The sequence below is a fragment of the Scyliorhinus torazame genome, chromosome 9 (genome assembly GCF_047496885.1).
Source record: "Scyliorhinus torazame isolate Kashiwa2021f chromosome 9, sScyTor2.1, whole genome shotgun sequence".
NCBI classification, from domain to species: Eukaryota; Metazoa; Chordata; class Chondrichthyes; order Carcharhiniformes; family Scyliorhinidae; genus Scyliorhinus; species Scyliorhinus torazame.
Genome location: NC_092715.1, coordinates 194,430,223 through 194,442,394, shown reverse-complemented (window position 1 = coordinate 194,442,394; position 12,172 = coordinate 194,430,223). Strand labels below are relative to the sequence as shown.

The 12,172-nt window shown below is 42.7% G+C and overlaps 1 protein-coding gene across 1 annotated transcript; it reads left to right on the top strand.

Moving 5' to 3' along the window:
- Positions 1-5,781: 5,781 nt before the first annotated feature.
- On the top strand, positions 5,782-10,166 carry LOC140429649 (doublesex- and mab-3-related transcription factor dmd-4-like). Its single transcript, XM_072516924.1, has 2 exons — positions 5,782-6,743; positions 7,648-10,166. The coding sequence occupies exons 1-2, from the start codon at positions 6,392-6,394 to the stop codon at positions 8,202-8,204; spliced, it is 909 nt and encodes a 302-aa protein (XP_072373025.1). The 5' UTR covers positions 5,782-6,391; the 3' UTR covers positions 8,205-10,166.
- Positions 10,167-12,172: the final 2,006 nt, after the last annotated feature.

Genomic DNA, 12,172 nt, shown 5'->3' with positions numbered 1-12,172 from the left:
AGACAGGAAAGATGTGTTTGATGGTGGCATCTTGCTGGCTGTGGCAAAAATGGCAGAAGATAATCTTTTGAATGTCCAGGTTGATTGGCTGGAAGGTGAGGACAAGGGAAGCTTTATTATGGTTCTGGGAAAGAGGGAAAGGGTGAGGGCAGAATTTTGCAAATTACTCGCAAGGTTAGCATTTATTGATCATCCCTAATTGCCATTGAGAAGGTGGTGGTAAGCTGTCTTCTTGGCTTGCTGCAGTCCATGTGGTGTAGATACACTGGCAGTTTTGTTAGAGAGGAAGTTCCAGGTGTTTGACTTGGTGACAGTGAAGGAACAACAATATACTTCTAAGTCAGGATGGCGAGGAATTTATAGGTGATAGTGTCTGCTCTCCTTGTCTCCTCTACATTGGGAAAGTAAAATACAAATTGAGTATCCATATTTGTCGTATATCACCATTCAGTCCTTAAGCATGACTGTCAGGTTCAGTTGCTTGCCATTTTAATTCTCCATCCCAGTCCCACTCTGATCTCTCTGTCTGGATCTCCTGCACCAATCCAATGACGGTCAATGGAAACACAAGGAACAGCACTCCATTGTTTGATTAGACACTGATGACCTTCTGAACTCAGCATTGATAATAATCTTTATTAGTGTCACAAGTAGGCTTACATTAACACTGCACTGAAGTTACTGTGAAAATCCCCTAGCCGCCACACTCTGTCGCCTGTTCGGATACACTGAGGGAGAATTCAGAATATCCAATTCAGCTAACAAGCACGTCTTTCGGGACTTCTGGGAGGAAACTGGTGCGCCCGGAGGAAACCCACGCAGACACTGGGAGAACGTACAGACTCCGCACAGATAGTGACCCAAGTTGGGAATCGAACCGAGGTATTTCAGTAACTTCGGATCATAACTACTGCTACTGTTTTATTTGTATAGCAGCTGCTGGTAATAGTTCAGCCATTGCCATTTACAGCTTATCTGGACCCACCTTTTATTTCTTTACTAGTCCCATTAGGCACCTTATCGTTCCATTATTTAATCACTCCAGATTTCTACTCTATCAAAGTTGGCTTTTGTTCTTTCCTTCCCTCTCACTCTTTCCTCAGCTCAACCTTTTTTCAAAAGCAGTTGACTTTCCGTTCTAACAAAATGTAAAAAAAAAAATTTTCAGTGTAACCTGCTGAGCATTTTCATTACTTTCTGCTTTGATGTCAGATTGACTACATCTGCAATATTTTAAAAGGAAAAGGAAATATTGCGGATGCTGGAAATCTGAAACAAAATGCGGGGAAAACTAAGCAGGTTTGGCAATATCTGTGAGAGAGAAACAGAGTTAATGTTTTGAGGCCATATGATGTCTTCAGAGATAATGAGAGAGAAATGTGATGGATGTTATACTTTTTAAAGGGGTTGGAGCGCGTGTAGAAAAATAGGTAATTGAGTCATGGAGCTATACAGCACAGAAAGAGCTATACAGCACTGGGGCTGTTTAGCACAGGGCTAAATCGCTGGCTTTGAAAGCAGACCAAGGCAGGCCAGCAGCACGGTTCAATTCCCATAACAGCCTCCCCAAACAGGCACTGGAATGTGGCGACTAGGGGCTTTTCACAGTAACTTCATTGAAGCCTACTTGTGATAATAAGTGATTTTCAATTTCAATTTTCAAAGATGCCTTTAGTCCATTGTGTCTGTGCTGAACCATCAAGCACCTATCTATTATAATCCCATTTCCCAGCACTTGGTCTGTAACCTTGTAGGGATAAATGTGAGCTTGGAGAGTTTGGACACAGATGTTTTGGGCACAAAACAGAGGAAGTGTTAATGGTAGTGTTAAGGACTAAAGAATATGCTGATAGTGGCATGAAGATAGCAGAATGCGTTAATAGCTGAATTATCTTTTTATTTCGCACAATACAATATATTTGCTGGGTCATGTTCAGCAATCCCTGGGAGCCTTTCCAGGCCATCGACAGCATCAATGTAACTCAGTGATGAGGCCCTCCCCAACCAAGAAGTTCCCCCTTTTGTCCACAGTCAGCTTTATGTTATACAAATTTATTTCTGAGCTCAAACTGGAAACATCAATAGAAAAGTTGCAGATTAAGTGCTCCTCACTTCATGTCTGATTTAGGCTCCAGATTGGGGATGTAACATGCTCTGGGTAAATTCATCATCACTCGGAAATGGGTATACCATTTTGTTCCACATGAAAATCTTTCCCTTCCCATATATTGCTAGTGTGGTGGTATGTATTAGGGGTAATACGGTACACCATGAATGCCAAGGAGCTATTGGAGGACAGATGCTGGGTCCCGATTGGATCTGCCGCCTACTGGGCTCCACCCAGATAGGCGGGGTATAAGAACCCGGTTTACTCCCCGCAGCTGCATTCTGTGACTGAGCTGCTGGGGAACAGGTCTGAACAAGTCTGCTCAATAAAGCCTCGATTGAAGTTCTCTACGTCTCGCCTTGCATGTGATCGATGGTGCTACAGCTAGTATGGGAAATAATCTTTTCTGAAATGATTTATTTAACGATTGAATCCAATAATTCAGCAACCCAGAAGTGGAAACTATTAATTTCATGCAGTCTATTTTTAAAAACCATTCTTTATTTGTGGAGATACGTTTCATTATTCATTGGAATGTAGTACTTAGATATTCTTCGTTAAGTTCACATGATGTAGGCATTGCTGAGTTTTCTGTTTATATTAGTCCAACATTTCATAAATTGAATATGTTAAAATATTATCCAGACAAAAATGTGCATGAATATCAAACAGACAATGTCATTCTTTACTTACTTCAAAAGGAACATTATTCTCTGATTATGCTGACAAAGGATGTATGTGAGTAGTCTATTGGCATGGCTCAGAGGCAACACATTACAATACTGATTCACATTGCAATGTATATGGTGTTAATTTGGTTTTCACTTGTAGGGCTCACACAACTAAATGTCTGTGCTTTCAAACAGACATTGAAAGGAAGTTAGACAGTTTGTTTTGTACAGAACTGAAGGAGATTGTATTTTTGCTGTTCCTGCACACATTTTTTGTCACTAAATAAACATTGACCCAGGCCCTGGAATATACTGACCACTTCTTTGAGATGGCGTTTGGTATAGAGAAATGGATCATTAATCATTTTGGAAACATAGGGTAAACCTGGACTTCACAAGAGTAAACTGTTACACAGGAGTGTGTGGCCCTCAATACTCTTATACTACAGCATACTGGCTCTAAAGGTGCACAGATACAACAGAATTCGACCAAATTTCTCAGTAATCAAAGAAAACCAGGAGCCAATATATTCCAGTTAAGTTTTTGCAAAGTGTATATTAGTAAGCAGGATGGGGGACACAGTGATGTTGTGGTATTGCCACTGGGCTTGTAATCCAAGAGCCAGGGTAATGCTCTGGGGACCCGGCTTCGAATTCCACCAGGACAGATTGTGAAATTTGAATTTGGTAAAAATCTGGATGACCATGAAATTATTGCTGGTTGTCGTAAAATCCCACCTGGGCCATTAATGTCGTTTAGGGAAGGAAATCTGACATCTTTACCTGATCTGGCCTCTATGTGACTCCAGACTCACAGCAATGTGGTTGACTCTTAACTGCTCGCAGGGATGGGTAATAAATATTGACCCAGCCAGCAACGCCCACAAAACATGGACAAATTTAAAAAATCTAGTTTTGTGCATTTCAAGCATTGTTGCTTGTGTTTTCCTTTGTGGGAACTGCCCGAGGTAAGTTTAGATTATCAGTATTTCAGAGAGACAGAGAGATGTTCACACTGCATTCATTTACAGGCATTTGCTGTGAAGTGGATGATGATCTAAAATAAAACATTACTTCAAGTAACAATCAGTTAATGCCAAACAAGATAACGAACCTTATGTTTTAGGCAGTCAATTTTTGTTCAATTTCTCTAATAAAAAAACTGCTTGTACCCTCAATGTTTGTTGCCAGACTGGTGAATTAGTTAAAAAAAAAGAACGATCGCAATGTTAAGCAGACATATTTCCAAAAACGCCTTCTCGAATTAGTCATTAAGCTGCCTGTGTGTAACTTTGGATAGGCGGGTGTGGGCCACGTTAGCTGATGTTTGCAAATGAGTGTAAGTGTATCAGAGTGCGTCTGAATGTGTGAGAAAGACAGGATGAGCTAGGGATTGGATAACTGAGTGGGAGCAATAGTCCGAGTATGTGTGAGATTGAATGAGTGAGTGGTTGTATAATTGTGGATAGGTACATCGGTCTGAGAGACTGTGTGTGTGCACAAGTGTGGGGGCAGTAAGCTGAGCTCAAACAATTGGGATATTTAATTTATTTAAGAGCTATGTATATCGGGACAGTGACTTTGCTCTCCTTTAATTAATGTATTAATATACTGTCACTCGACAGCCCTTCTCCACTCAGTTCTATTTTGTTGAACTTGATACGAACTTTTCCTGACTGAAATATAAATTACGATATCTGCAATTAGCTGAATAGAGAGTCTATATAAGTCCGTGGTAGAAAGTTCCATGACGTCAGGTTATATTAGCGCAGAATAACTTAAGTGGCCAGGAGACATTTTTCAAAAGGACTGACAGCGTAAAAATAAATATTTTCAGGGTATGTTGAAATACGAGTAGCAAGTCCAGACTATTAAAAAAACACAGCTCAGAGGAGTAATCTTGCCTCCTATAGTTCTGACTCAGTCTCTTACAATAATATGTACAAATCACCGCCAATAAAACAAATAAATATTCGATGTAAATGTCTTTGCTTGACGCTCATGTTTTTCACAATCAAAACACCGCACAGCAAAATTCGTAATCCCAGCGATCAGTCAAACAACCGGGGCTTAAAGATGAGGAATTTTGTTCAATGTGATTAATGCATAGAAAACTTCGAATTTAATTTAGAAAATAACTTGAAAATAAAACAACCTGAAGATTAAAACGAAGGCGGTGGAGCATTCCCTCCTGAAAAGAGAGATATTAAGATCCTGAACACAGTGGGGGATTTCTCCACCCCAGCCTGCTACGATCTCTCAATCTGTATTCTCGAGATGTCACTGTCAAGTTTGGCGTTTCTCGGATTGTCTTTCCTCACGCAGAGCGAGGTGGACGAGATTCGATCAACAGCAGAAGTGGGTTTGATTCTCCTCGAAGCCGGCCGATTCCCCAAGCTGCTCACCGCCTCCAGTCGCTTGTGTTCCAATTCCAACGCGTTGCCCTGATTACAGACAACACCTACAGTCCCAGGTAATGAATGAATGAATGTTGGAAGTCTGGAGTTAAAAGGTGCTGTGAATAAAGTGCAGCTCTGTGGGAATCTGTAATAGTTAATTCGTCCTCACTTTTCCCACAAGCGGCTAAATCCTCCTCCATACCAACGTGACCGTAAGGATTGAGCGTTCCAGCAAGTTTTAGCAACACGTTATTGAGGGGGGGGGGGGGTCCTTACAATTGAGGAAAAGTGAAAGAGTGTCAGAATAGAAATGAATGTTGGAATTGCTGTACTTTGATCAATGTCCTGTTTCCCCGTGAAGATGCCGTTCATTCGATTCTTGAACTTGGATAACCTTCCCTGGAAGGATTAGCCGGATTTTAAAAGAGGCGATCTATTTTTCTGAACAATTTTAGTTATCATTCTTCCTCAGCACGCTGAGGATTTCCTTGCACCGGGGGGAGGAGTCCTCAGTCTAGCCAATGAAAGACGCTATCCTGTTGCTCCCTCTCTGCAATATTTTGAAGAGCAGTCGCTGAAGCCTCAGGTAAACAGAGCGGGGCCACAATAAACAAGGCACCTCAGCCTCCAGCTCCCCCGGACACCTTTCCTTTCAGCTTTCCTTGTCGGTGTCCCGGCGGCCGCAATTGTTTGCACGCGGGAAGGTACAGTTACATTGAACAGCACATTGCCGAATTGCTGTGTAACGCGTGGCTTTCAGTCAGTCAGCGGGGGAACCCTTTAATGAAAACTCTACTTACTCCTTGGACGAAATGCTCAGAAGTGGATATTGAAATAATTGCTCACTGCCGATATTTGCATCAGTTACGAGATGCAGACCTCCCGATCGATATCGCAGCCTGGTAGATTGCTCGTCAGTCGAATCTCCATCAGTCAGAGACGGATAGACATCGAGAACGGCAACCTTTCAACTGACCTACTGAAGCTGTTGTCACTTTCATCTCAAATTGGCTCTAGGTAAACTGCAAAGCCCTTTATTGGGAATGCAATGGTTTAATTATTTTAAATGTGACACGAGAGCAGGAAAAGTCTTCTGTATCCGTGGTAATTTTTATACCGATCTTTAGACACGCGTCTTTTAAAATTCTAAGATTAAGGAAGAACCGAGTGCTAATCTGGTCGAATTATTCCAGGCACACGTGATTCCGTGCGACATGAACTCGCTCCTAACAGTTATCCCCTCAGCGGAGAGAGGGGTCAGAAAGCCGAAGTGCGCCCGCTGCAGGAACCACGGCATGATCGCCTGGCTGAAAGGACACAAGCGGCTCTGCCCCTACAGGGGCTGCACTTGTCCAAAGTGCATCTTGATCTCGGAGAGACAGCGGGTGATGGCGGCTCAAGTCGCCCTCAAGAGGCAGCAGGCAGCGGAAGATGCCATTGCCCTGGGACTCCGGGACAGCTCGTTCCTCGGCTACCTGCCTCCAGGACCAGTATTCCCAGCTGAGGGAGCTAAAATCTGTAGGGCAGAGAGGCGTTCGAACCGCAATCAGATGAAAGATCTATCAGGTACGACACATGAACGGTGAACTTCAGTAACCATAACCGATTACAAATGCGTTTAAATTTCTCTTATTTCTCTGGAAATATATAAAACGAATTAGATGTTTTTGAACCCTAGCTTCAATATTCCTGTGGTAATAACAATATGTGGACTCAATCAACTAGCAAATTAATATGCCTACAATATTTAACTTTGAGTGGCTTAATAGCATTGCACAATTTAAACATTTGGAAAGCTATGATGTTTATACACGTTCATACTTATTGAAGCCAAAGTTTACAAAACCATGAAAACATAGTTTTGGAGTTTAGAAGGATAAGAGGGGATCTTATTGAAACTTACAGGATACTGCGAGGCCTGGATGGACGTGGAGAGGATATTTCCACTTGTAGGAAAAACTAGCAGCAGAGGACACAATCTGAGACTAAAGGGACGATCCTTTAAAACAGAGATGAGGAGGAATTTCTTCAGACAGGGGGTGGTGAATCTATGGAACTCTTTGCCGCAGAAGGCTGTGGAGGCCAAATCACGGAGTTTCTTTAAGACAGAGATAGATAGGTTCTTGATTAATAAGGGGATCTGGGGTTATGGGGAGAAGGCAGGAGAATGGGGATGGGAAAAATATCAGCCATGATTGAATGGCGGAGCAGACTTGATAGTCCGAGTGGCCTAATTCTGCATCTATGTCTTATGGTCTTAAGATATTTCAGCCTCTTTTCAGTGTTCAGTGTGTACATTGTTCACCAGTTTCGTTCTCATTATCTTTGAATGAAAAATACATTCTTTATCAGAGTGAAGGAAACTTTTCTTTCCCTCACATTTGAACGCAAGTATTCTGCACGATTATGCCTTTAAGATATATCCTCAGCCTCAGGAATTTGCAAATAATGACCTGTGTCTTTCACTCAGAGCAAGACGAGGTGGTGGCCTTCGGAAACCAGGCCAGTGCACTCCAGGCGGATGATTTGGGCAGTCCAGTCGCTTCTTCAGAGAGTTGGACGTGGACGGAACCTGCGGTCCGCTTCCCCTTGGCCGCCTGGTTGGCCAGGCAGGGCGGTGGGAGCAGGCTGCGAGAGGGCAGGATGAGCCACATCGAGATCCTCCAGCGTCTCTTCCCCTTCGAGAAGAGATCAGTGCTGGGGCTGGTGTTGCAAGAGTGCAGCGCAGATGTGGTGAAGGCGATCGAGTTCTTCCTGTCAGCGGGTGAGACCCTGATGAATGTTCACCTTGTCTCCGGGCTGGGCCATCCAGGGAGTGGGTTGAATCCTCCGCCGGTGAGGAAGGTTTCGATCGGAGGCATAAATTCGGCCTTCACTCCTCTGCAAGGCCCCGCTGACACTGTCTTGCGTTACAAGAGGCCAGCTTCTTACACATTCCCTGTAGCCAGGTATTCATCAATGGGACTTCTATTGCCTCCTACCTACTATTCCAGCACCCCCCATGGGTCACATCTGGAAAAAGTGTAACCCTGAAAGCCATGTGTGTAACTCCGATGAGAAGATGTTAACAATAATAGGGTAAATCATACACTGGCTTTAAAGAACAGCAACATCTTACATTTTTAAAGTGCCTTTCATGAAAAAAAAGCCCAAAGCGCCTGAGGACTGTCACTTTAAATATGGTAAGAAGTCTTACAACAGAATAAGGTCACCTGAGGAAGGAGCTGCTCTCGGAAAGCTAGTGATTCGAAACAAACCTGTGGGACTTTAACCTGGTGTTGTAAGACTTCTTACTGTGCCCACCCCAGTCCAATGCCGGCATCTCCACATCATGACTTTAAATATGGGCCCAGTAAGAAGTCTTACAGCACCAGGTTAAAGTCCAACAGGTTTGTATGGAATCACTAGCTTTCGGGCCAGGTGAAGGAGCTGCGCTCCGAAAGCTAGTGATTCGAAACAAACCTGTTGGACTTCAACCTGGTGTTGTAAAACCTCTTACTGTGCCCACCCCAGTCCAATGCCGGCATCTCCACATCATGACTTTAAATATGGAAATAAATGTCTGAATTGCCTCCTTACCGTGAAGCATATATTTGATCTACCAATAGAAAAGTTGCAAACCTGGAGGTAAATTTCCAGTCCTTCCTATTTTGTATGTCCATAGTGACCTCATGATCGGAATAATACCCCCAGCAACTTTCTCTATTCACGCAATTATAAATAATGACCATCACAGTAAAAACTTTATTTAGTTAGAGTGATGACGTTATTCTGTCAGTGCTCCAGTAGTTTTCACAGGGCTCTTGTTTGGCGGCAGCCAGCTGCTGGCTTCTGAATATATTTAATTTCCTGAAGCTAATTTATTTTTTCAAACTTGAGAATAATGTAGCATGAAATCAGCGCAACTGAAATAAAATAGTCTCATCAATGGACTCAGCTGAGCAAAAGTCACGTGATTTATCATCTGAACTGTGAGATGTGATCTTCAGCGTTCTGTCCAATCTTCCCTTAATCTTCCTCTATTGAATGTAGTAACTTGAGGAAGAGCATTGCTACACAGCTCATTGGGGCTTTCTTCAAGCGAGCATTATTCATGTGTGACCTTAGAAAGTAAATTGCAGCTGGTCTTTCCACCAAATAAATCATCATAATCATACTCATCCTTTTTGTGTCCAGAATTAGCACACACACACACACACTTTCCATCACATATGACAGCTTAGGGGTCAATATTGGAAGCACTGCAATCCCTCCTCCTCCATGGGCCAGAGGACAAATTGTAACATCTCACCCCGCTTCGCCCTGAATAAGAATGGCTATTTACACAGACCGCAGGTTCTTGGGTGTGTATGGCATCATGCAAGCACCCTCCTGCTCTCAATTTGGCTAATCTCTTATTTGTGCTGCAGATTCTGCTTTGTATTTATTGTCCGACGAGTTGACATTCACCATTGGCCTTCTTTAACTTGCCCAAATAAGTTCAATTGGGAACTGAGGTAGCGAGGATTTGATTGTGCAAGGACATATAACAGTGGAATCCAATTCGATCCACACCTGATACTCAGACATAAACACACTTCCTGTCAGAGCTGCCTGAGTTCCAAGCCTAACCAATTTTCCTTTCACTTACTTGGAAAGTGTGAATCAAATTGTTAGCTTTACAGGTGACTTTCACTGTAATCACTGGCATCATTTCAACAACAACAACAACAACTGGTATTTACATAGTGCCTATAACATAGCAAAATCATCCCAAGACACTGACACCAAGTTGCATAAGGAGATATTGGGACAGATGACCAAAAGCTTGGCCAAGGCGATAGGGTTTAAAGAGTGCCATAAAGAAGGCAAGAGAGCGAGAGAGCGGTGGAGAGATTTAGGGAGGGAATTCTAGAGCTACCAATAGGAACAGTAATTTTGAATTCCCCCAAAAATTACCTTTATTCAGTTATTGTGTTGTTCGTTCCCTATGAGTGTATTAAACACCGCAATGATATATGTGAATAAATAAATTGCAATTCAGTTACTACAACTTTTATTTATTTGTTCTAATGGAAACTATGTAGCATTTTTATATTTCAAGTTTTCTGTTTATATTTCGAATTTCCAACAGATGTATTTTATTTCTTTTGTATTATTTATTGGCTGAGTATTTTGATGTATTACAAGCTGGTATTATTACTTAACATCCAGAGGCTAGCTCTTAAATGACATGGAGCGAGGCCAACTCATTTTTGTCAGGAAACTCTTGAGGAGCGTGCTTGCATTTTTGTGAATTCAGTATTATTTTGCATGATCTTATTAGGCAGCAGTCAGTTTGCGCATGGCAAGATCCCACAAACAATAATGAGGTAATGACCAGAGTTTTACTGATGTTAATTGAGGGAAAAAGGTCGACCGCAGTCCAGGACACGTTTGTTGCTCTTTTCTAAATAGTGCCATGGATCCTCTAAGTGAGGCCAAGCAGGAATATAGGGCCTCAAAAGACATCATGTCCAACAGTGCAGTACTCCCAGGCTGGAATGTGTTCTCATGTCTTGAGAATGGGACTTGAGCTAACAGCCTTCTGTCTTCGGCTGGCATCTTGGATCCTTAACAAGTCACAAACCAGTGTTGTGAGAAATGCCATGTTCCCTGATGCATGTTTCATCTCTTCATATTCTTGTCAGATTCAGGAATCCACCAATGAGGCAAACTTCAAAGTTAACCCTTTGTCGTTCCAAACCTCAAGTTTCTTCCATACCGTGGTGTCCCTTGTCAGATCAAAGGGCCACCAAATGCCACCCAACATCAGCGATCCTACTGCAATAATGTCAAATACTGCAAGTCTCATCTCAATTCTTTCAAACCCTGGACTTTCAAACAATAATGCCACCAAATTCCAGGGCTATTCTCCCATGCTATTAAAGTGTGCAGCATCCCAAATGCAAGTAGGTTGCATTTGTCATCTGCCATACGTTGAGCTAGCAGATGGCCAAAATTACTCAATCCTTTTTTTCAGTAGACACCCATTGTAATTTTAGTGGGAACATGCTAAAACAGCCACGGGCCGGGGTAGATCAAGTTTTGGCATGAACTCACGGTTTTTATGGTGACTGGTAAAGGCTGGACTTTTTTCAGCACCTCAGGAGGACATTTGCATCAGAACAAGTGGAATTCCAATTTGGAAACTTTTTTTAATGCCAGAAGTTCCTGTTTTCTTAACCTCACAGTGACTCCACATAAAATTGGAGGCTATTACACCAAAAGGTCGACTTTCCATAGGGAACAAATGGGCTCCATTGGGAAGCCCAGGAACAATACAAACGTGGCATATGGATGTTGTGCAAAACCCTGGAATCTGTCGGAGATGCACACACAGTGCTCAGGTGCTGCGAAAACCAATTGGGGTTTTTGTGCCCCCCCCCTCCCCCCGAAGAAACAGTGCCCTCTAATCAATCCTCAAAGTGATGACGGGTATCAGAAGACATGCAGTATGAGTGCTGTTCTCAGTGCCCCACTGATATTCACCTCTAATTGGTGGATTTTGCACCAAGCTTGTTTGATTGTATATCCTTGCTGAGTGCGGGATAGGCGATGCTGTATTAACCTTGCACACTACATATTCCGGCCAAATGATCTGAAGTGGGAAAGTCTGCAACTCGGCAAGCTTGAGCTTCTGAGCCAGTGCAATCCTTAAGCCACCTTGCCAAGTCTCCAGGGGCGGTCACACTCATGGTTAATTAACTCAATGGACGGTTTTCCCATTTGGAATGTAACCTGCCCACTCCCCCAGAAAACACATTGTAAAGTTAATGTCGCACATTCAAGGAATTGTGCAGAATTAAATGGAGCCTGGAAAATAAGATCGAATATTTATCTTTAGTTTCAGTTTGTGGCGATATTAAGACAACGCACAAGTACTTTCCAAACTCTGCCCAAACAAATAAGCACTTTGAACAAGCTGTGCATGTTTTTTTAAACGAAAGAGACAGATGTTAAACGCATAGGTAGGT